Source organism: Manis pentadactyla, chromosome 16 (assembly GCF_030020395.1).
Source record: "Manis pentadactyla isolate mManPen7 chromosome 16, mManPen7.hap1, whole genome shotgun sequence".
NCBI classification, from domain to species: domain Eukaryota; kingdom Metazoa; phylum Chordata; class Mammalia; order Pholidota; family Manidae; genus Manis; species Manis pentadactyla.
This window is the reverse complement of record NC_080034.1, coordinates 37,650,797-37,675,767: the sequence shown is the minus strand read 5'-3', so window position 1 is coordinate 37,675,767 and position 24,971 is coordinate 37,650,797. Positions and strand designations below refer to the sequence as shown.

The following is a 24,971-nucleotide window of genomic DNA, read 5'->3' as shown; positions in this document are numbered from 1 at the left end:
TAAAGGTATATAAGAAAGTGCCCATTTTCTTACATTGTCATAGATACTTGATATTTTTTCTTAATCTTTATGGGTTTTTCCCCCACTAACATTTTGTTATTAAAAGTTTCAAACAGTAAAGGTGAAAGATTTTTACAGTAAACATCAATATACTCAACCATCTGGATTCTATTGTTTGCATTTTGTCTGCTTATTTAGCACACATTTATCCATACTTCGGTGCATCTGTCAACCTATTGTACTTTTTTGGTGCATACCCACACACACCAGTATACACTTCCACCTCAAAACTTTTGCATACAGCGCACAACAAGTAATATGTAGGCATAAAAAAATGTCAAGTGAGATAGAGACTGTGACTGTAAGGTTTCTGAAGCACTTAAGTTTTGCATCATCAGCTATTGCTTTTATAATTAGGAAAATAAACACAGACAAATCAATAGGTACTTATTAATAAGTATTTGGAATGTACCAAGAAAGTATAAAGAGGAAGGGGGAGAAACATTAAGTAACATTCCCAGAAACAACTTTGTGTATGCATGTGTGCACACATATGTTTCTTAAATTCATGGTGTTTTTTGTTTTTGTTTTTTTTATTAAGGTATTGATATACACTCTTAAGAAGATTTCTCATGAACATCGTTGTGGTTACCCATATTATCAAGCCCCCTCCCACCCCATTGCAGTCACTGTCCATCAGCATAGTAAGATGCTGTAGAGTCACTGCTTGTCTTCTCTGTGCTACATTGTCTTCCCTATGACCCCCACCACACCATGCATGTGTGCCAATCATAATACCCTTCAATCCCCTTCTCCCTCGCTCCCCACCCGCCCTCCGCCACCCCTCACCTTTGGTAACCACTAGTCCCTTCTTGGAATCTGTGAGTCTGCTGCTATTTTGTTCCTTCAGTTTTGATTTGTTGTTAACACTCCACAATGAGTGAAATCATTTGGTACTTGTCTTTCTCTGCCTGGCTTATTCCACTGAGAATAATACCCTCCAGCTCCATCCAGGTTGTTGCAAATGGTAGAATTTGTTATCTTCTTATGGCTGAATAATATTCCAATTTATATATGTACCACATCTTCTTTATCCATTCATCTACTGATGGATGCTTAGGTTGCATCCATATCTTAGCTATTGTAAATAGTGCTGTGATAAACATAGGGGTGCTGTGATAAACATATGTCTTTTTGAATCTGGATCTTGTTTTCATTGGGTAAATTCTTAGGAGTGGAATTCCTGTGTCAAATGGTATTTCTATTTTGAGTTTTTTGAGGAACCTCCATACTGCTTTCCACAATGGTTGAACTAGTTTACATTCCCATCAGCAGTGTAGGAAGGTTCCCCTTTCTCTGCATCCTCGCCAGCACTTGTTGTTGCTTATCTTTCGATGTTGGCTGTTCTAACTGGTGTGAGGTGATATCTCATTGTGGTTTTAATTTGCATTTCCCTGATAATTAGCAATGTGGAGCATCTTTTCGTGTGCCTGTTGGTCATCTGAATTTGTTCTTTGGAGAAGTGTCTGTTCAGATCCTCTGCCCATTTTTCAGTCAGGTTACTTGCTTTTTGGGTTTTGAGGTGTGTGAGTTCATTGTATATTTTGGATGTTAACCCCTTTTCAGACATATCATTTATGGATATATTCTCTGCCTTTTTGTTCTACTGATGGTGTCCTTTGCTGTACAGAAGCTTTTTAGTTTGATGTAGTCCCATGTGTTTGTTTTGCTTTTGTTTCCCTTGCCCAAGGAGATGTGTTCAGAAAAAGTTGCTCATTTTATATTAAAGATATTTTTGCCTATGTTTTCTTCTAAGAGTTTTATGAGTTCATGACTTCCATTCAGTTCTTTGATCCATTTCAAGTTTACTTTTGTGTTTGGAGTTAGACAATAATCCAATTTCATTCTCTTACATACAGCTGTCCAGTTGTTGAAGAGGCTGTCATTTCCCCATTGTATATCCATGTCTCCTTTATTGTATATTAATTGACCATATATGCTTGGGTTTATATCTGGACTCTATTCTGTTCCATTCATCTATGGATCTGTTCTTGTGCCAGTACCAAATTGTCTTGATTACTGTGGCTTTGTAGTAGGGCTTGAAGTCAGAGAGCATAATCCCTCCAGCTTTATTCTTCCTTCGCAGGATTACTTTGGCTATTTGAGGTACTTTGTTGTTTCATATGAATTTTAGAACTATTTGCTCTAGTTTGTTGAAGAATGCTCTTGGTTTTTTTTATAGGAATTGCATTGAATCTGTAGATTGCTTTAGGCAGGATGGCCATTTTGTCAATATTATTTCTTCCTATCCATGAGCACAGGATGTATTTCCATTTATTGCTGTCTTCTTTAATTTCTCCCATGAATGTCTTATAATTGTGAATGAATTGTTTTCCTGATTTCTCTTTCTGGTAGTTCATCGTTATTGTATAGCAATGCAACAGATTTCTGTGCATTGATTTTGTATCCTGCAACTTTGCTGAATTCACTTATTAGTTCTAGTAGTTTTGGGGTGGATTCTTTAGGGTTTTTTATGTACAATATCATGTTATCTGCAAACAGGGACAGTTTAACTTCTTCCTTGCCAATCTGGATGCCTTGTATTTCTTTGTGTTGTCTGATTGCTGTGGCTAGGACCTCCAGAACTATGTTGAATAAAAGTGGGGAGAGTGGGCATCCTTGTCTTGTTCCTGATCTTAAAGGAAAAGCTTTTAGCTTTTCGCTGTTAAGTATGATGTTGGCTCTGTGTTTGTCATATATGGCCTTTATTATGTTGAGGTACTTGCCCTCTATACCCATTTTGTTGAGAGTTTTTATCATGAATGGATGTTGAATTTTGTTGAGTGCTTTCTCATCATCTATGCAGATGAACATGTGGTTTTTGTTGTTTTTGTTGATGTGGTGGATGATATTGATGGATTTCCGAATATTGTACCATCCTTGTGTTCCTGGAATAAATCCTACTTGATCATGATGGATGATCTTTTTGATGTATTTTTGAATTCGGTTTGCTAATATTTTGTTGATTGTTTTTGCATCTATGTTCATCAGGGATATTGGTGTGTAATTTCCTTTTTTTGTGTGGTGTCTTTGCCTGTTTTTGGTATTAGAGTGATGCTGGCCTCATAGAATGAGTTTGGAGGTATTCCCTCCTCTACTTTCTGGAAAACTTTAAGGAGGATGAACTTATTGGGGCTTCACTAAGTGTTTGATAAGATTCAGTGGTGAAGCCATCTGGTCCAGGGTTTTGTTCTTAGGTCGTATTTTGATTACCAGTTCAATTTCATTGCTGATAATTGGTCTGTTCAGATTTTCTGTTTCTTCCTGGATCAGCCTTGGAAGATTGTATTTTTCTAGAAAGTTGTATATTTCTTTTAAGTTATCCAATTTGTTAGCATATAATTTTTCATAGTATCCTCTAATAATTCTTTGTATTTCTGTGGTATCTGTAGTGATTTTTCCTTTCTCATTTCTGATTCTGTTTACATGTGTAGACTTCTTGATAAGTCTGGCTATGGGTTTATCTTTTTTGTTTATTTTCTTGAAGAACTCGCTTCTTTCATTGATTCTTTCTATTGTTTTATTCTTCTCGATTTTATTGATTTCTGCTGTACTCTTTATTATGTCCCTCCTTCTGCTGACTTTGGGCCTCATTTGTTCTTTTTCTAGTTTCATTAATTTTGAGTTTAGACTGTTCATATGTGGTTATTGTTCTTTCCTGAGGCAAACCTGCATTACAATATATTTCCCTCTTAGCATGGCCTTCACTGCATCCCACATATTCTGCAGTGTTTACTTACTGTTTCATTTGTCTCCATATATTGCTTGATCTCTGTTTTTATTTGGTCATTGATCCATTGATTATTTAGGAGCATGTTGTTAAGCCTCCATGTGTTTGTGGACTTTTTTGTTATCTTTGCATAATTTATTTCTAGTTTCTTACGTTTGTGGTCTAAGAAGCTGGTTGGTACAATTTCAATCCTTCTGAATTTACTGAGGCTCTTTTTGCTTCTCAGTATATGATCTATTCTTAAAAATGTTCCATGTGAACTTGAGAAGAATGTGTGTCCTACTGCTTTTGGGTGAAGTGTTCTGTAGATGTCTGTTAACGTCCATCTGTTCTAATGTGTTGTTCAGTGCTTCTATCTCCTTACTTATTTTCTGTCTGGTGGATCTGTCCTTCGGAGTGAGTGGTGTGTTGAAGTCTACTAAAGTGAATGCATTGCATTCTGTCTCCCCCTTTAATTCTGTAGGTGTTTGTTTCACATATGAAGGTACTCCTATGTTGGGTGCTTAGATATTTATAATGGTTATAGCCTCTTGTTGGACTGATCCCTTTATTGTTATGTAATGTCCTTCTTTGTCTCTTGTGACTTTCTTTGTTTTGAAGTCTATTTTGTCTGATACAAGTACTGCAACTCCTGCTTTTTTCTCCCTATTAGTTGTGTGAAATATCTTTTTCAATCCCTTTACTTTTAGTCTGTGTATGTCTTTGGGTTTGAAGTGGGTCTCTTGTAGGCAGCATATAGATGGGTCTTGTTCTTGTATCCATTCTGTAACTCTGTGTCTTTTGATTGGTGCATTTGGTCTGTTTACATCTAGGGTGATTATCAATAGCTATGTACTTATTGCCATTACAGGCTTTAGATTCCTGGTTACCAAAGGTTCAAAGGTAGCTTCTTTACTGCACATACACAAAGTTGCTTCTGGGAATGTGACTTAATGTTTCTCTCCCCTTCCTTTTTATACTTTACTAAGCTAGCTTTCTAACTTAACTCACTTAGTGTGCTATTTCAAACACAATCTGAAAGGTTTTTTTTTTTTCCTCATCCTTTTCTTCCTCCTCCATTCTTAATATATTAGGTGTCATATTCTTTACTCTTTGTGTATCCCTTAACTGACTTTGGGGGTAATTGATTTAATTCTGCATTTGCTTAGTAATTAATTGGTCGACTTCCTTTACTGTGGTTTTATTTTCTCTGGTGACAGCTATTTAGCCTTAGGAGCACTCCCATCTAGAGCAGTCCTGCCAAAATATACTGTAGAGACAGTTTGTGGGATGTAAATTCCCTCAACTTTTGCTTATCTGGAAATTATTTAGTCCCTGCTTCAAATTCAAATGATGATCTTGCCAGGTAGATTAGCCTTGGTTCAAGGCCCTTCTGTTCCATTGCACTGAATATATCATGCCACTCCCTTCTACCTGTAAGGTTTCTGCTGAGAAGTCTGATGATAGCCTGATGGGTTTTCCTTTGTATGTGATCTTTTTTTTCTCTCTCTGACTGCTTTTAATACTCTTGTCCTTATCCTTGATCTTTGCCATTTTAATTATTATATGTCTTGGTGTTGTCTTCCTTCGATCCCTTGTGTTGGGAGATCTGTGTACTTCCTTGGCCTGAGAGACTATTTCCTTCCCCAGATTGGGGAAGTTTTCAGCAGTTACTTCCTCAAAGACACTTTCTATCCCTTTTTCTCTCTCTTCTTCTTCTGGTACCCTTATAATGCTGATATTTTCCATTTGAATTGGTCACACAGTTTTCTTAATATTCTTTCATTCATAGAGTTCCTTTTTTTCTCTCTGTGCCTCAACTTCTTTGTATTCCTGTTCACTAATTTCAATTTCATTTACCGTCTCCTCTACTTCATCTAATCTGCTTTTAATTCCCTCCATTGTATGTTTCAGTTTGGATACTGTATTTTTCAAAGTTCCTGTTTCTTTCTTGAATTCCTCCATGAGGTCTTGAATATTTTTCTGTAGCTCTGTGAGCATTTTTATGATTTTTATTTTGAAATCTTTCTCAGGAAGATTGGTGATTTCATTTTCACTTGGTCCTCTTTATGGTGTTTGTGGTATTTTGGTTTCTACCAGGTATCTCTGTAATACGAAATTAGTCTGTAATACGAAACACAGAATAATAGGAAACTATTGTGTTTCATATTTCTAATGATTCCTATCAAGTAATAACTTTGTGTAGGTGGCACCTCCAATGCCCAGAAGCTCTACTCTCTGGAGCTGCCCAGCACCCGGAGCGATGGTGGGGATGGCACACAAGCAGTGCTGATGCCTGCCAGGAGGAAAGACCTCTTTCCTGATTCCCAGCTGCGGTGCCTGCCTCCACTGTCAGGGCTGGTGGCTCTTGCATGCAGGGAGGAGCCTCTATGCTACGCCTTGTAGCTGCCATAGGCGAGGCCATCCTCTCCCTGGCCTGGCACAGTGGCAGGGGCAGCAGGTTTGCAAGGCTGTGCCAGCAGGAGGAAGGAGCGGCAGGCTGCATATCAGGGTGGGGAGCCTTAGCGCTGTGTTGCCAGCCAGGGGAATGGAGCACCTGAAGCTCCTGAAAGTTCCTAATCTGCTGGGATGAATGTGCTGGCACAATTTTGTCCACCTGTCCTCTCTCCTGAGCAGTGATCTCTGTGTAATCCTTGCTTCTTTAGCAGCCCTCTCCTTGTTGGAAAGTCAGAGTACCCGCCTTTCTTTGGTCCCAGAGCAGGCTGTTTTGGATGTCTGTTCTCCACAAACTGCTGGAATTTTAGTCTCTCCAAGTATTCCACCTGTCTTAGCTTTACAACCCCACTAATCCAGAGCACCATGCAATGTAGGTTCATTCTCCCAGGTATGGGTGTTCTCCAGGGCTGGGTGTTCACCAGTCCTAGGCCTCCACTCCCTCCCCCCTCCATTTCTCTTCCTCCAGCCAGTGAGCTGGGGTGGGGGAAGAGTTTGGGTACCATAGGATAGCGGCTTTGCTACATTACCCTTTTCTGTGAGGTCTTCTCTTCCCCCCATATGTAGACAGTTTGTTGCAGCCTTCTTTCCTGTTGCTCTTTCAGTGTTAGGGTAATGTGGTAGGCTTGATAAAATACAGATTACTGGACAAACTTGAGAAAGTTTGGGATTCAGTAGATCTGGGGTGGCATGTGAGAGTTTGCTTATCTTTTAAGTTATCAGGTGAAACTAATGCTGCTGGTCTAGGAACCACACTTTGAGAACCACTGGAGAATTTTAACTGATAGGATGCTTTCAAGGGAATTTTTTTGTTTGTTGAACGTTGAAAATAATTAGAGCATTTTTATGCTGATGAGAATGATCCACAAGATAGGAGAAAAAGGGAACCAAGTGAATCCTTGAAAAGATGAGGGAGGGTGACTCCAAAGCATGTATTTAGGTCTTAGAATATTATAAGAAAGGGCACTGTCCTTACTGATTGCAAGAGAGAAAGTATAGAAGATGAGTCCAAATGCAGATGGTTTGTAGATTTAGTGTAGGCAAATGGAGTCCCCCTTTGATGGTGTCTGTTTTCTCAATGAAGGTAAGGGCAACTCCTGAAGGAGGGGGGTGAATTGGAAGTTTGAGGAGAGTGGTGGTGTCAAATGATGACTATGAGTAAGAAAATGAACTTACTAGAAAAAAATGACAGTATTGAGAGCCTTTTATGAAGTTAAGGTCAGAGATTAAGAATGAAACCAATCTGTATGTTTGTGCATTCTTTTTTTCTCCACTGACAAGTAGTTACTGGATTCAGACAAGGTGAATAGTTAAGATCACCCGAATTTAGACTTTATCTAGGTTTATCAGAGTGTATGAGAGAGAAAGAATGAGAGATACAAGGGAGCATGTAGTATAAGCCAGGCAGGAAGGGAAATGAAGACAGGAGAGGGCTGAAGGAGAGAAGCAGGTGATGAGGTCAATGAATTGTTACAGTCAGGGTACAAGTCAACTAAAAGGCATAGGAGATTTCTGATGGAAAATGAGTGCTGGCATTCAGAATTCTCTAGGCAGGGCAGCTTTTGGTGGTGATAGAGGTCCAGGGTGTGACTGTGGAGGTGGCTTGATGAGGTGGAGTTTCCTGGAGAGCCAGGAAATTGAGAGGCCTGGATGTTAGATGTGCCCTTACTTGGATGTTGAAGTTGCCAAGAATGATGACAGAAGTCGGGATTGGAGAGAGACTTTGAAATAGGAACTAACTTTTTGGTGAATGGTGGAAAATTCCAGGTCAGTGGATAGCAGCAGCAGAGAGGGAGAAATGCTTGTAAGCAGGGACTTTTGTAAAACAAAGGGAGAGTTGTGTTTCAGAAGTGTTAATGGTTGACAAGGAGGACATCCACCACATCTGCTAGCCATCAGGTACCTAGTATGAGAGATTGGATCCCCTCTAATGGCAGGGCTGTAAAACAAGTAGTGTCTTCCAAGGTACAGCCTAGTTTTAATTAAAGCAAAGAGATGCTGAAGGGAAGGCTCAGAAAAGGAGGTGAAGAGTTACAGAGGTTTGTCATAGAAGGGGAGCCAAAGAACCAAGGACAAGGTGGAAGGACTTGGGAGTGAAGGGGGTGGGATTTTGGAGCAAGTACAGAGTCATACGGGAAGACAGTTTGCTGATGATAGGCAATGTGAAAGTCCTGGATGCCCTTTAGAGACTGAGGATGAAGCATGATAGAATTAGCCCAAATGGTCCGTAAAAATATTTAAAATAGACCTCATGGTTCTTGCTATAGATGTCCTACATGATCTGGCCTCTACCTACATCTCTGACCTCATTCTTTTCTACTTTTCCTCCTGCTGCCTGTGCTCCATCTGCACAGGCTGTCTTTCTGTCACTCCAGCAAGCCATGTTTTTTCTACTTTGTTTCATTTTTTCCTTTGTTCATACTTGCTTTTCTGAGAGGCAGCATAGCAAAGTGGTTAATAGCATGAGCTCAAGATCTGGACTCCCTGTTCTGCCCCTTTCTAGCTTTGTGACTGAACAGTTATTTAACCTCTCTCTGCTTCAGTTGCCTCACTTGTAAATCGAGGAATGATAATAGTACTTACTTTATAGGGGATCAGAAGAGTCAAATCTTACAAATTAACATAAGGGGCTTAGCACTATTCCTGGTATGCAATAAAGACTCAGTGAATGTTAATATGTTTCTTCTGCTTGAAGCTTTTTTCCCCTGTATCTTTATATGGTTGCTGTTTTCTCATCATTCAGTTGTCTCAGCTCACATGTACTTCCTCAGACATCCTAGCTAAAATAGTATAACTTCATTGGCTTTCTGTCACTCTTTATCTAGTTATTCTGTGTTACTTAGTCATAGCATTCATCACTATTTGAAATTTTATCATTCTACTCTTGCCCTCTAACCCCAGCCCCCACTGTATCTCCACTTCCCCACTGTATCTCAGCTTCTAAAAAGTGGCAAATACTTTGTAGGTGCTCAAGAAACTTTTGTGCCAACTAATTGTCCTGAAAACAGCATATGGTAGGAAGGTGATAGTAAGGCCTAGGCAGAGAAGACCAACAGAATCCAGCTCTTTGCATATCAGTCTGTTAGTTCATCAGATCAGGTGGCTGCCTGTTTTACGGTGTTACGGAGACAGCCACATCCATTTTAAATTTGTTGTCTGGCTGATTTCCAGCCAAACCACAGAGTTCAGTAGTAGTGACAGAGACCCTAAAAACCTCACAAAATCTAAAACATATACTATCCTGGTCCTACACAGAAGTCTGCTGACTCCTGATCTAGATGCATGGGGAAAAAGATGAGAAGGAAGCACCAAAAAATACCACTGCCTTGGGTAGTGCGATTACAGGTCGTTTTAGTTTTTATCATTATTTTTTTGTATTTTATTTTAGACCATTTAATTTAGAAATGCAATAGCCTTGTAAGTACTAATATAGAAGTATTTAGAGTACATTTAATGATGATTTAAAAAAAATTTTTTTTTCCTTAGTGCTGCTTTTGACACAAAAACTGGGTTGCGTGTAGCAGTGAAGAAGCTATCCAGACCATTTCAGTCCATTATTCATGCCAAAAGGACCTACAGAGAACTGCGGTTACTTAAACATATGAAACATGAAAATGTAAGTTATTCATTCAAGAAAGAATATATACGGCTCTTGAAGAGACTAGAAAAAATTGTGTTTTAATTACTGCAGATGGGAATACATTAAAGTGTGCAAAATTTGGACCATGCTTCTTGTGCGGGGTCTTAGTGTCCACTGCGTTCTGTCAGGCAGCTACTCAAAGCCTTGCAGTGAAATTGGTACACCTTCCTGGAGTATGAGTTTTACTCAAAGTTTGTTAGTGGGAAAACATAAAAAAATTTGTTTTAAATATTTAAAAAGGGTATATTATGGGATACAACAAAAAATTCACAAAGGTGTTTAAGCGAAAATATTACCAAGAAATTTTGTATTTATCTGATTTACTTAAGGCTACATGACCAGAATATGGGAGTCCCTGGCCATTTTGTGTTGTTATGGGTTATTTCAGTACAGAAGATTGAGGAAGAGTGCCTTAGGCTCAGTGTATCAAAGATGGCTATTATTTTATGTGTAATTTAATACTGTAATTTTTCTCTTTAATCTTCTTCAAAAGACACCTTTTCCAGATTCAGGTATTTTAATAAGTGTGACAAAGATGTTATTTAGTTAAATATAACTTTTTCTTTTCTATCAATTTGGAAATTTGAGAACAGTGCCATTCTGCTTAGGATGTGGTTAAAAATCCTGATGAGATATATTTTCATTTTCAGTTAATATTCCAATTGCATCTGGAATATTAACTGAGTGAAAAAGCAGTAGCCTGAGGATACTTATTTTTCTGAATTCCAAATTAAGTTAAAAGGAATTTTATGTGATTGCTGTATGAAAGGGACTAAAATTTGTAGTGCTGTAGAAACAATGGCTGTAGAGATTTTAGAGTCATTTTACCCTATTGATTGTTACTGTGTAGAAAAAAATTCAAAATCTTAATTTATTAGTTGGCTATTCAGACTTTTTCTTTTCTTTTTTTTAAATTTTGGTATCATTAATATACAATTACATGAGCAACATTGTGGTTACTAGATTCCCCCCCATTATCAAGTCCCCACCACATACCCCATTACAGTCACTGTCCACCAGCGCAGCATGGTAAGAAAAAAGTCACAGATAAGTGATACTTTAATATAAATTTGTTTCACAAAGTACAAATTTCTTCTAAACTGAGACTTAAATGTGGACTTGGATTATGGATGCCATTGTAATCATAGATGCAGCTTCTTATTTTTGTGTTTTACTTTGATTGCATACTACTGAGAAAATCCTGCTTTCCACAGGTAACCTCTGTTCCTAGGTATAATTTTGTGTGAGCATCCATGTATAGACCTGAGTTTTTGAAAAGTTCAGTGCAGAGCTGTTGCCTTCCTGATCAGTGACATGTTTACAAGAAGTTGAGATATGTGGAAAAAGCTGGCAGGAGAAGCTTTATTCCAAGGTCTGCATAAAATCAAAGTGGACTGGCAGCTTAACTGATGAGTTTACATTTGCTTTTTAATACAGTTGAATGTGTATGCTGCTTTTCATTACACATTAAAAATGTGACAGAGACATTGCAATAGCTTTTTAAATATAGAGGATACTTTGAAAATGGAATGAAAGCCAAACATTTATGGAACCCCAAAGCACCTCCAGGAGGCCCCGGGATCCTACTGATGTTGTCTATGCTACTTTAAGAACATCTTGTTTAGAGGATTACCAGCACTACACTTTATTGCTTTTCTTCATAGAAAATTTAAGCCAACATTTAGGGCAAAAATTATTTTGGGTTATCTGAATCCATACCTTGGCTTTTCTAGTGATCACAGGAGCAACCTTATTTAGGTTTTTTATGCTTTGATTTTCTGTAATGAGATACTTCAAAATGTGTCTTATGTGACATTGGGCTGATTACTTTTGGGCCATTCTGTATTTGCAGAGATGAAGGCAACAAGACTCTTGAAAAACAGGGCTAACAGTATTAGGAAAACAGGATTTTAATTTATATAACTTGTTTTATAAGCAGCTTGCTTCATAGAAATACATCTTTTTTATATTAAGATGTGTAAGGCTTAGCAGTATCGGTGTAGAGAGCCACCTATACTTAGATATTGGTGATTTGTTGTTTGAACGTAAGAAGGCACATGGCTGAATGTTTCCTAGTTCTCTGTTCTATATGGCAAATGTTTGAAGGGGGATGGCAAAGAGCCCAAAGACTTTGACTCAATGTACAAAAATTTCTGAATTTCAGCCTATTCCCCAAGCATTTGTTAGGTGCCTACGATGTAGAAGTAGTTTTGCCCAGTGCAAAACCAAGACTTCTGAGTAAGTTGGATCGAGGACTTTAAGAGGAATTCCTTTTCTTCATCCTCCTCTTTCTTTTATTAAAAAAATGACTGTTTTGGTTACCATCCAGGTTTTAGCATCAGGCTTCCAGAGAGAGCAGCGGCAGCAGCTTAAAAATTCTTGAAAATCCTAAGTGTTGGTAACAAATGTAATTTTTACATGCCAGCCTGTGCATGTGATCTTTTACACAAAATGCCTCTGACTCACAATCCATAGTTCATCTTAAGTTACTTCTTTTATTAGTGATAATGAGTGACAGGTACACCTTATTGGAAGGGCAGCAGGAGCTAAGTAAGGGTGTCCTCTGTGACTTTAGAGTTATTCTCCGACGGAGTTAGCTGGCCCACCTGGCTGTCCCTGAGACCTTGATCTCACTGACACCTGCTCTGAGGAGATGACGGAAGTAGCCCACCAGCAGCATCCTTTTGCTGAGTAGGTACGACAGAGCTCACCCAGTTAAGGGTCTGGAGATCTGTACATTTTTTGAAATTTAAAAATGATTAAGGGATTCCTTTTATCAGGTTTGCTCCGGAGCCTTACATTTAACCTTACCATCGTAGACCAAATGGTGGTTTTGGTGTGCTTGCATTAAAGACATTAAATATTGTCTTTGATTGGTTACTGAGTTAAAGTGTTTTTTTGACTGGTACAATTGAATACTACAGTTTAATGAAAATGTATTGTGTCTGTCAGCTTTTGGACAGTTGTAGGACAGTTATCAGAGGTAATTGCTGATTATTGGTATTATAAATATCTTTTCTAAATACTTGATTCCTGGGTTACTTTTAGGTGTCTGAAATCATGTAATGGCAGAAGTAAGCCAATAAGCTAAGATACAACTTGAACTAAAAAGAAATTTCCATTTAAGAAATGAAAAATGAATAGACTATGGAATAATCCTAAAATGTTCCCCAGATCTATTTTAATGCTGGGTAGCTTTTGTTTTACACTATTTCCCTTATGATTAGTACTCCATAAATACGATTAATGGAGAAAGGATATTTGTAAAAGCCCATAAAAAATAAAAATAATTTGATGTTACATAGGTAGTTTTAATCTCATAAAATGTATTCCTTTTTAGGAAGTTAAAATATGATAGGGTACTTACTAATATGCTTTGCTCTATTATTTTTGCCAAGTTAATTGTGCTTCTTGAAGCTATGCTTTTTAATCACTTGAATAATGTGGTTTAACTTTATATCTCAAATTTTGTTACTGGAAATAGCTGCTTCAAATAGTTTTGTCTCTGTGATTTGTATTTTGTAATTCATTTTATTATACTCTGAAATGTGATCAGTGTTTTAGTAATCCACAGAAGGCCAGTACTTTGTGCAAGACACTTTCAGATATATTGTCTACTTAATCTCCCCATAATACTGTGAAAATAAGCAGTGATATCCCCATGTCTTTCATATGAGGAAAATGAGGCTCAGAGAAGTAACCTTTCTTTCATTTATTTACCAAATATTAATTGAGCTGGTTTATGCCAGGCACTATTCCAAGTGCTGGGGTTATTAGAATGGAAAAGATACAAGTTCGTGGATCCAAGGAATCACAAACTGATTGTGGGGTTCAAACTTAAAACTGATTCCGAAATGCCTGTTGTTTTTGTAGCTTTTATTTGAACATGTTTTGGACTTGTTTTGTTTTACTGTCTTTGAGAGAACTCTTGCATAAATATTCCTGAATAAATAAGATCTGTAGTGGTTTAATTTTATTTTGTTCTGAGGATGATTTTCACAATCATAATTGAAATAATATAAAACAGTATAAATTGTTTTAAACCTTTCTTGTTGAGGAGATGGGGCATCTCAGATAACAAGAATCACGATTAGAAAATATTGGAGCAGGTAAAAACAAATGGCTTGTAGTTCTCAGCTACCTAAGCACAAGTGGGTGTTGGGGAGAGTAACCAAAAGACCAGAGGTCTTAAGCCAGGAGTGTATCAAATTCAAGGAAAACAAGTATGGTTTATTTTTGGATGGGAAAGGAAAAAAAATGATTTGATTTACATTTAAAGCATTTTTCAGAGTCTTAAAAGATGGCTGGTATACTACTGGTGGGAATGTAAGTTGGCCTCACCTTTGTGGTAGACAATTTGACAATATTAAGATCCTTAAATATGTTGGTGTCCTTTTATCCTATAATTCTATGTCTTGAAATTTATTCTCTGAAAGAAAATACAAGTAGTGCCCCTTGCCCCCAGCACACACACACACACACACACACATACACACACCTCTGTAGTGTTCCTTCAATGTCCAAAGATAGGAAATGGATTAAGTTATGCTATATACAAATAATAGAGCATATTATTGGAAAATATTTAAGGAAATGAGAGTAGTCATTACATTTGAGTGACAAGGCAGGATAAAAAACCGCATAGTATAACCCTAATTTATTTTATGCACATAAAAAAATCAAAGGAAATGTCTCAAAATGTTAATGGTAGTTCTAATGGGTAATGAAAATACAGGTAATTTTGGTGTTCTTGTGTACAGTTGTCCAGGTAAGGACCTGATGGGAAGCTGTGCCTTTCCTTTGAAATAAGATGCAAAGACTTAAAAAGGTATTGACCTTGAATTCCAAGGCCTTACTTTTAGTTAACCTTTTGGGTTCAGGTTGTACAATTGAAATTGCTTTTAAAAGTCTGATATTTGGATGAGTGAAGTAACATCCTAATTAGAAGTGCTCTTTTTCATGATAATGTTTTGAGCATTGGTATATTTTACTTGTAGAGCTGTTTGTTTAACTTGGTTCCTTAGAGCAGCATGCTGATGAGACCACAGTCATGGGCCAGTTTCACATAGGCCATTCAGCTTTCATCTATGTCATTTTAGGATGCCCTTAAATCTGGCTGGGCATATTTCTGGTTTGCCTTCTCAGTGCCTGACTTTGTAGAAATAAGTGGTCTGGGTTTTAGGAGGAGCTGGGAGGAGGGGAAGGGTAGTAAATGTGGATTAATGAGTATAAATCCGTGGCTAGAAAACTGCTCAAAGACTGCGGGCTAATGAGTATTAAGTAGCTCTTTGTTTTATCCTTTATAAAGATAGCTTTTTTTTTTTTCACTTTTAAATAGTCAGAACCAAATACCTGATAATGGTTAAGAAAATTATCTTAATATTAAGAATTTTATAAGAATAACACCTCAAATATACTCAGAGAATGTTTTGGGGATTTAAAACTCAATTTTGAAGACTACATAGTAACTTGGAACATTTTCATGGAATAACAATATGTTTTAAAAAGAGAAATGATACTGTAACAACAGGTATAGAAGTGTTACATTTTTCTGTTTGTTAATCATTACACTATTAGTGCATATATAAGTCAAGGGCCCTAAATCTTTTTGCCTCCTGACAAACTAATGGCTCTATGTGACCAAATTCTAAAGAGATGAAGATTTTTAATAGTAAAATAGATTATTGTGAAAAGTGATAATAAGTAAAAAAAAGAATAATTAGGGTAGAAAATAAGTTGGAGTTTAAGTATATAATGTGATACTGAACTGAGAACAGGATTTGGAATTACATGTTAAAATTATTAAGACCTGATGGATACTGTAGTGAATTGCATATTTATTTACTATTAGGTTTTTATGTTTTCTTTTAGGTGATTGGTCTGTTGGATGTTTTCACACCTGCAAGGTCTCTGGAGGAGTTCAATGATGTGTAAGTACATCTTTTGTGTTTGCCTTCTTTAGCTAGAGAATAAAGATTAGCAACCCATCTCTATTTCCAAACGGTTTAGCGGTGTGCAGACTTCAAAAGATTCTTTACTTCTATCATCCAGCTCTTTCAAGGGGTGGGGAGAGATATAGAAGATGTATATTATAAGTGGTATATATTAGTATTTTCATCATTTCAGGTACATTGTGCCCTATTTGGGAAGTCAGTGGTGAGTCCTAAGAATTCCATGGAGAAGAGTACAGGGAGTTTTGACTGATTTTTGTTCTCAAATTGCCTGTCTCAGCTTTGAAAGGGACACCTTTATATTATTATATTTACATCAAGAAATGTAATGGATCTGTGGTTCCATATGCATTCTTTCCTCTCTTTTTATTTCCCACTTGCATGTGGGAAATGGTACCTGAACTGCATGCTGGTCCTTGAAGTATTAGATTTCTGCAGTGGGGCAAGGAATAGGCCTCACATATTGAGAAAGCTGATGAATAGTGCTAAGTCTCCCAGTTTTGTGACAGTCTCTATTATTTTAGCCTAGGACCCCCCTGGAGAGCAGAGCCTGAAATTCTCAGGAACCAGTAGTGGGGAGAGGGGGTTGGGGGTGGCTAGGGAAAATGAAACAGGGGAGAGAAAGTTGCTACAAGAATATGCTGGTCTTCATTATGGGCAGTTGGCTGAAAACTGCCAGGATCTTCTGGGAAGCTGTACAGAATGCACTGCAATGGGAGCATTTACCAACTGGCTCCTGACCCCATTGGTAAGGGTTGCCTCCTGGGGCATTAATGCCTCATAAGCCCAGGCTGCACATCTATGAGTGCAAGATAGAGTCCAGCAGGTGTTGATGTGCACATATGAGCCCCCTACTTGTAGCTTTCCCACTATCTGTATTAGCACACATCCTTCCGGCCCCCAGTTTGCAGATATACTATACCGTAAGGTAGAAGGAAACTTTAAATTCACAGTTATACATTTTGTTTTGTTGAAATTTTGGCATTCCTATCTGGAAAGGATGACTGTTGTGAAGTCAAAACAGAATTGCAGATCATGGCTGCTTTTCCTTAACCTGTACTCCCCGTTGTCCCTAATGCTGAATTAACCATTTTCTCTCCACCCTAGTCCTATGTTCATTTTCTCCTATGCTTATCCTAGGCTGAGTGCAAGCACCATTCTACCCGTTCCCAAAGAACAAGCGGGGGCATATGTTTGAGCTTGTGTGTTCTGTCTAATGAAAGGGGGAAAGAAAAATATGAGAAAAAAAAGTACAATATGAAATGGAAAGAGGAGGAGGAAAGGGAGCAAAAAATTTTCCCACCATTTAGACTTAGTTGGAACGTGATATGGCGGAGAATAGATGAGAGAGGAGAATCTGGTCTAAGCATAAGACATCTTACCCTCATTACCTTGATCTTGCTGATGAAAGTTTAAGAAACAAGCAGAGGAAATAACTGAGAACAGTTGTGCTTCCTGCAGCCCCGCTTGGCCCTAGAATGCGGAGGCTTCTAAAGATTACTGGGTGCTGCCTGGTAGGAACATGTATGTTGCAAGTTGTTGAGCCTTGCAGTAGGTTATGCTTGGAAAAGAGAATACTGCAGAATGATGTTTTTTTCCTTTCAGATTAATTAATTAGTATTTATTTTTTCAAAGACTTTTCTTTTTAGAGCAGCTTTAAGTTGACAACAAAATTGAGAGGATGGTTCAGGAATTCCCATCCCCACCCACACGCATAGTTCCCCCCATCCCATCCCCTTTGTCACCATTACTCACCAGAATGGTAGATTTTTTTTAACCAAAATTGACACATCATAATCAGCCAAAGTCCATAGTTTACATTAGGGTTCGTTCTTAGTATTGCAGATTCAATGGATTTGGACAAATGTATAATGACATACCATTATAACATTGTACAGTATATTTTCACTGCCCTAAGAATGATGGTTTTTGATATCCTGCCTAAATGCAGAGGAAACGCTAAAGCAATGTGTTTGTGAATTACTTTGGAAAATTTGAATCAGGTCTGAGCAAATTTTAGGTATAATGAGGGTGGATTTATTTAACAGGAATTAATGCTTTGCTGACCTGGACAACTGCTGTATTTTGGCTAATCAGGCATTTTGGAACTGAATTATGAACCTGTTTTTCCTATGTGAAAAGATTTTATTTAAGATTAGTTGTCTATTTGAAAGTTTTTTTTAATCCATAGTAGTGCCTTTGGCTCTTCTATCCATTTGAAGGTCCACTGACTACAAACATACCCATTGAACTAAAGTTGCATTCATTTCTTTATTCAATCAGCAAATACCATGGCTGCTGAGCGGCAATCTGTTCTTTCTACTTAACTGTCACTATTTATTTATTTATTTATTTCCAGCTTTATTGAGATATAATTGACATACAGCAGGGTGTAACTTGGGTTCTGATTATTTACAAACAAGAACTGAGTTCATTTCTTCAGAGCAAATTCAGTGTACTACTTGTTGAATACTTGCTGAGTGGACCCAGAATAATTAGAAATACTAGTTTTTTCCCTTGATTAAATAAAAATCTTATTAGGGGAAATAAATTCAAACCACTTCCATAATCAAATTGCCAGCTGGTTGTATGACTTTGGACAAGTCGTTGCCACTCTGGGCCCCTGTTAACTTCCCTAAATGGTGAAAATTGGGGTGTTTAACTTCTGAAGGTTTTCAGTCCCAGAGAATCTCTGAAAATAGAATGAGGAACCTAAGGTTGCCTTTAGGAAAATGTGTCGTTGTTTGCTTCTTATGATGTTTGTATCACTGAAAAAATGAGTGCTTGCTCTGGACTATGTCTATTTCAGTGTCTTCCAAAGCCATTTCAGAATTTGCATAAGAAACCAAACATCTTCACCTGCAATTGCAAAACTTAAAAATTTAAATGCCTTTAGGGCCAGAAAACACAAATGAGGCTCAGTGTTACACAACTGGGAATGGTGGCATCTGTAGTAAAACAGAATACCTGCACTTCCTAAATGCATTCAAATTCACATTAAAACAAAACAAGCAAACAAGTAAAAATCCACTGTTCTGGCCAAATCAGACATGCTGAAGGCTAGAGTGGTTGTACAGGCTGCTAGGTGTAGAGCAGGTTATTTTGAACTTTTTTTAAGAATGAATTTAAGAATGAATATTCTGTGCTAATTAACAAAATCTCTAATTACCGTTCATGTTTATAGTTGGCTTTAAATCATGTGTTACATGCCTTTATGATGTATTTGTGCCTTTATGCTTCAGTTAGCACTTTTCATTTATCATAAAATTCAAAACTTGAATTCATCCGTTAATAGGCATCCTGCATACTTCATTTGTAAGACTATACTTTTGAGAAAGGAACAGTAGGTAGTGAATTTGATCATTATGAGCATTGTACAGTTACTGAATCTAACATACAGTGTTTGGAAAACGTGGAGTTAAAAGATGAGTATATCAAGTTCTTGACTGCCATATGATGTGATTGTACAGATGGCAAAATTTTGTAAATATACATCTAGATATTTTAAATGATTAGAAATCATATGGACATTTCTGTTGGCTTCTTGATGGTATATATTAGGCAAGAGGTGGCACACATGTGCACATATATGCAAATAATTTCTTAGCAATAGAAATAAAAAATTTTAAATATCCAATATTAGAACCTAATTCTTAGAGTAAGATGCAACGTCGTGCTACCTTCTCTAAACTATAGTGTTTCTCTGATCAAGTTTAGCAATCTTAGTAGGAACTATTTCCTCAAATTTAAGGAAAATTTGAATTGTCATGGACTAAGCAGAAAATGGTCTCTCCCTACTATTTTCTGCCACTTTTCTCCTTATTCTTCAACTTCCCATTCCAGGTTTCTTACCCCCAAATTCCTTATCTTTGCTTAGTTCACGTAGCGGGAAATAGAAGTGGGGTTTTAAAGATTCTGCTGTCATCTAGCAGAACACCACAGTAAGGTTGGTCAGCAGCCACTGTTTTAGTGAAAGCCAATGGGCAGATAATCACCTAGCTTAGTCTTCTACTTACTCAAAATGATGGTTCAACCAGTACATTTAGCCTTTTGTATCATTACGAAAACTGCTGAACACATTGAATAGGTAAAGGGAGTCTCTGGATTTCCATTTTAATCTGATTTGATTCAGGTTATATTTGAATATTTACTTGAATATTATATTGAATATTCAAATATTTGAATACCCATCCTAGGCTTAAGCACAGTACTGGTCTGTGGGGAACATAACAATAAATAAGACACGATCCCTTCCCTGATGATAGAGTTGAGACTCTTAATGGGAGAGAAGAAGAATTTCAATGGTGAAACGAAATTTTGTGTGGTGAGTTCTGAAAGATCTTAACACAATTTGCTCCTGTGCACTCTCTGACCTCATCTAACAGCCTTTCCACTCACTCTCTCCATTCCAGCCACTCTGGCCTCTTTGTGTTTCCTTGAACACAGACATCCACATTTCTGGGAGGACCTTTGCACTGGTTTCTCATGTTGGTCTGGAACACTGCCCACCCTCATCCACGTGCCTGGCTCCTTCAGAACCATACTCAAAGGTCTGCATCAGAAGCTCTTTTTCCCGCACCACCATAGCTGAAACACTACCCCACTGTCAGTGTCTGCTCGTTTTCCTACTTGTTCCTAGCAAATTTTACCATCATATATCTGTTATTGTCTTTCTTCTCCTTCTAACTTGATTAGAGTAGAAAGTTTGTTTTTTTCCTTGTTGAGTCTTTTGGTACTTAGAAGTTTTCAGTTGAGGACACTAATGTTGAGATGAACCGAATTGTATATTACCACATATAAAAGTGCATACATCCCAGGTGTTTTGGTTCTAAGACCATTTTTAATTATATTTCTCTTGCTCCAGGGCTATGATTATTATTTCAAAGTCTGCTAAGCCTTCTTACTGGGCAAATGCTATGACAGGTCCTGTGTCAGATGTTAACACTAAAGGCCTTTCAGTTGCATGGGGTATCGTGAATGAGATGAAGCATAAATACCTAAAACAACTAAAGGATCAAGTCAAATATGTAATGTCTAAGCAACTTACAGGGTATTAAGTGATCTCAGAATGTGAGAGAAACTTAGTGGAGGAAAGCTTCTAAAGAAGATAATAACTGTATCTGAAGAAACAAATAAATATGGATGGGGTGTAGAGGTTGAAATTGATTCCAGATAGTCAAAGAAATTAAGGAAAGTGTACAGAAAAAGAGATTTGTATGCAATGGAGAATGTTAAAGGAGTAGATAACCATTGATATTTCTTTTGTACTTGGATAAAAATTGTATTTCATAAGTTCTGATTTATTTATTTTTGTGGCAGAGGCGAGTTGTTTTCCTAATTTAGCTAATACGTATTATCTGTTAGGAAATAATGCTTTCCTCCATCACTGAAAGAAATACTCAGGCCAATTGTTTGGACTTACAGACATACTTTTATTCTTTGAAAATAGGCTCAATGCTCAAGATAGGTAACACAGGAAGAGAAGCAGTCTGGGAGGAAGATGAATGAGTTATAACTCTATGAGCAGTTATATTGTGCAATTTATTTCCTAGCAGAGAGGTGTGCCCAAATGGAGGGTGAAGTTCCTTGTAGATGTTTTCACTGACTCACATTAAAAAATCTAAATAAATTACACATCCTTTAAGAAAATATCATTCAGTTTTCTTCCAACATGACCCAGAAGATGCCCCCTTTTTCTCAGATGAGCTGACTTTAGAAAGGTAAAAAGGCCTAAATTTCTAGCTTAGAGTTTGATTCCTCCAAGAAATCTTTCCCTAATTAACTCCTCCCTAAGTCTGGGTTGGAGCCGTCTCCTTTGTGTTATCTAGCACCTTGATGTTCCCTTTTATAGCTCTAATCATGCTCTATTATGATTTTATATTTAACTAAATACAAATTCTGTATCTTTTCCACTGTTGCATCCCCAGTGCTCAACAATAAATATTTGTTGATAGAGGGATTGAATGAATGAATAACTTTGTGCTGTCTTGTTTATAACTCATGGATGATCTAGTTGTCTGAGAACATGCCCAAGGCATCCTCTTTTGACTAGCTTCTTGTTCTTATCCTGTAATGTAGATGCAGGGTCTGGTTTGGTTGCTGCAGGTAACTCAGAGGGCACCCTTCAGTAATCTTTACTTCAAATGAGGTGAATTGTTTATTGTGAAATAAGCTGGCTAAGCTGCCTAGCTGGCTGCTGAATGGTGCTTTCCCCCTTCACATTAGAATAGTCTGGTCTGCCTACCAGACAAAATCTTTGGCATTAATCTTTGAAACTGAACCCAACCCCTCATCGTCACCATCGACATCACCCAAACCTCGCTGTAACTCTGAACTTCAGTCTCGCCCTCGCCCTCACATTAAACCCGGACCCTTGCCTGGTCTTACTAGTAATGCCATGAGTTGTCCTGGGTCATTCAGTTCAACTCAGTAGTAACGAAATGCCTGCTATCCACCAGACAGTGTTCTAGGCATTTTAGATACTACAGGGAACAAAAAAGGACCCTGTCCTCCTTGACTACACGTAGTTAACAATGAACAATGAGCATATAAAAAAGGAAATTAGATAGTATGTTAGTAGGTGAAAATGCTGTGGACAAAAAGACAAGATAGAACAGGGAAGGAAGGGAGAATAGGGTGAGAGGGCAGCGGGTGAGATGCAATTTTAATGGGGTGGTAAAGATAGGCTTCATTTAGAAGGTGAATTTCTTGAGCAAAAATTTAAAGGAATAGAGGAATTAGACCCATGGAAATCTGGGGGAAGAGCATTCCAGCCTTCTGGAACAGCCAGCACAGAGGTCCTGAGGCAAAAGGCTGCATGCTGTATTGGAATTGCAGCAAGGGGGCCTGTGTGGCTGGAGCAGTAAGGAGGCCAGTCCGTGGAGCTGATGGGCACAAGCGGGAGAAGTAGGCAGTGAAGTCAGAGAGGTATTTGGGGACAGGATATTAGACGATTTTGGCTTGATTGGCCATTGAAGGGACTTTTGTCTTTACTCTAAATGAAATGAGAAGGTTTTTGAGTAGAGGGGTGACCTGATCTGATTTTTATTTTTAAAGAATCACTGTGTCTGCTGCTGTATTAGGAACAGATGACAGTGAGTCCCAAAGATCATTGGATGTATTTCAGAGGCTTGTGGTTATAAATTGTCAATCCCTGTGATTATTTTAAACACTTGGTTTAAATATGGAAATGCTTTTTGCCTTTTTGACAATTATGTTATCAAATCGGGCTGACAATAGTAGAGGTACCAATCTATATATAAGAAGAGGTTCTTTTATCTGTAGGTTCTTCCAAATTGTATTACACATTAAAAAAGAAAAGCAGTAGGGGAGGAGTTTGGCAGTCAGGTGCTGTCAAAGAAGTGCTTAGTGAATGAAGCTCTAGAATAGGGCACCATCTAGCATACTGACAACCATTATTGTAGTTTTGCCTTTTTGCTTGTGCATTTAACTAAGCCATTGAGAAATGGTGATTTCTCAGCACAGCTCTTTATAGTTTGATTAAATTTAAGAGGAGCCCATCATCACAAGAAATGTACAAAACGAGATTTATACGAGGCCATGAAATCATCTTTTCAGCCTTTAGCCTAGTAAAGTCCTACTTAATTCCTTTTAAAGGTGGGAGAACTAGATAGCTTTCCAAGTGTTCTCAAAGCAAACCATCAATTTATTTGAGGTGTTATGAACACTGACAGCAGTAGGCATGTCTTTACTAAAATGTAATTAAATTTGCTTTCCAGAGATAAATACTGTAGAAATTATGTGGTTGCCCATTAATGTTCTGTTTGGAATTGACATGCTTAAAATGTGCTCATCTACAGTTTACCCCCATTCCCTTGTTCACTACTTTAAAAGTTGATATCTCTTCCCATAAACATCCAGTAACTTTGTATGATGCTTGCTTTTTGGCCAGTGTTGTGAGATTTATTTTGGAAACATTTCTATATCTGATGAGTTAGAATATGACAATTGGTTGTCATGAATTGGTATTTGGGCTTCTTGGAAACAACATATAGTGATTATGTTAGTTCCTGCAAATCATTTCTGCCATGAATAATGCTTTTCAGTTGATTTAATTGTAGCCCAGCAGTACTTGATAGTTATCACCTTATAGACTGGTTATCTTATATGCTTGCATAATGTTTTGATAGTCTCACCTTCTGTCTGGAAATTTTAGCTGTAAAATGGATGTGGTCTCTATTGGGGAGGGGGTTTGAGGGGCATTACGCAGTGGTAGAGTATTGTAATTAAAAGCATGCTCTCTCTCAGGCTATGTAGTCAGTGGCCTTCTGGCTCTATGGGATTTCATAAGTCACTGGTAACCATTTAAATACAATAGTTATACTTGAAATTACTATGGTGGCATTGGTAATACTGCCAACACCTTTGTGACATATGTACAGACATATCAGAGAGTTAAGATTTTTAAGTTTTATTTCAAGACAAATTAAGATAGATTTTATGTAGAATCATCCAGAACAATGTTTCCTTTATTTGCCTTTTCTCCTTGAAATTATTTTTAAAAGTTGAGAGAATGGTCCTTACTATTCAATGTCATAAAATGTCATTATTTGGAAAGCAGTCTTTTATAAGACAGAAATTGGATTCTCTCTTCTTTATCCTGAGTCTTGCAGTTTGTCATAATTGATGTTATGAATATGGCAACCACTGTCCTAGATTTTCTGGGGGGCTTCCTGATTTCAAAATATTAACCAGTTATTCACAACATTCTCATATTTATCAGATTTTTTGTCAATTTTGGGTTAAAAAGACACTGATTAGGATGGAATATTGTTGTTTTTGTCAGCTTTCTTCTTCATTAGTTAAAGATTAACTTCGATAGTAAGTATTGAGAATTGTTAAGGAAATTACTTGGCGATACCATTTTCCTGGTTATTGTCACATTTATAAAACTTTTTTAAAGGATCATTCTCTTGATTTAACTTCTTTGTCAACTGGACAAATGTGGAGGCAGTGTGTGCTATGATTAAGATCATGGTCTCTGAAATCAAATAGATTGGTATTCTACCCCTGACATAACTGTCCTTTTAACCTTGAGCAAGTTACATGTCCTTGTTTTGTCTGTTCCCTCATCAATGAAATAGAAATGCTAATGGGACTTACCGTATAGAGTTGGTGGGAAGAGTACATGAGACAT

The 24,971-nt window shown here is 37.5% G+C and overlaps 1 protein-coding gene across 4 annotated transcripts in view; it reads left to right on the top strand.

The window, feature by feature from the left end:
* Window positions 1-24,971, top strand: part of MAPK14 (mitogen-activated protein kinase 14) — an 82,717-nt gene that overhangs the window by 28,357 nt on the left and 29,389 nt on the right. For all 4 annotated transcript variants that reach the window (XR_008994416.1, XM_036909410.2, XM_036909409.2 and 1 more), the window contains 2 exons: window positions 9,710-9,839; window positions 15,735-15,793. Coding sequence is in view for 3 of the 4 variants with exons in the window: in XM_036909410.2 (XP_036765305.1) it covers window positions 9,710-9,839; window positions 15,735-15,793 (189 nt within the window). In the remaining variant the exon portion in view is untranslated. The remainder of the gene's footprint in view (window positions 1-9,709; window positions 9,840-15,734; window positions 15,794-24,971) is intronic.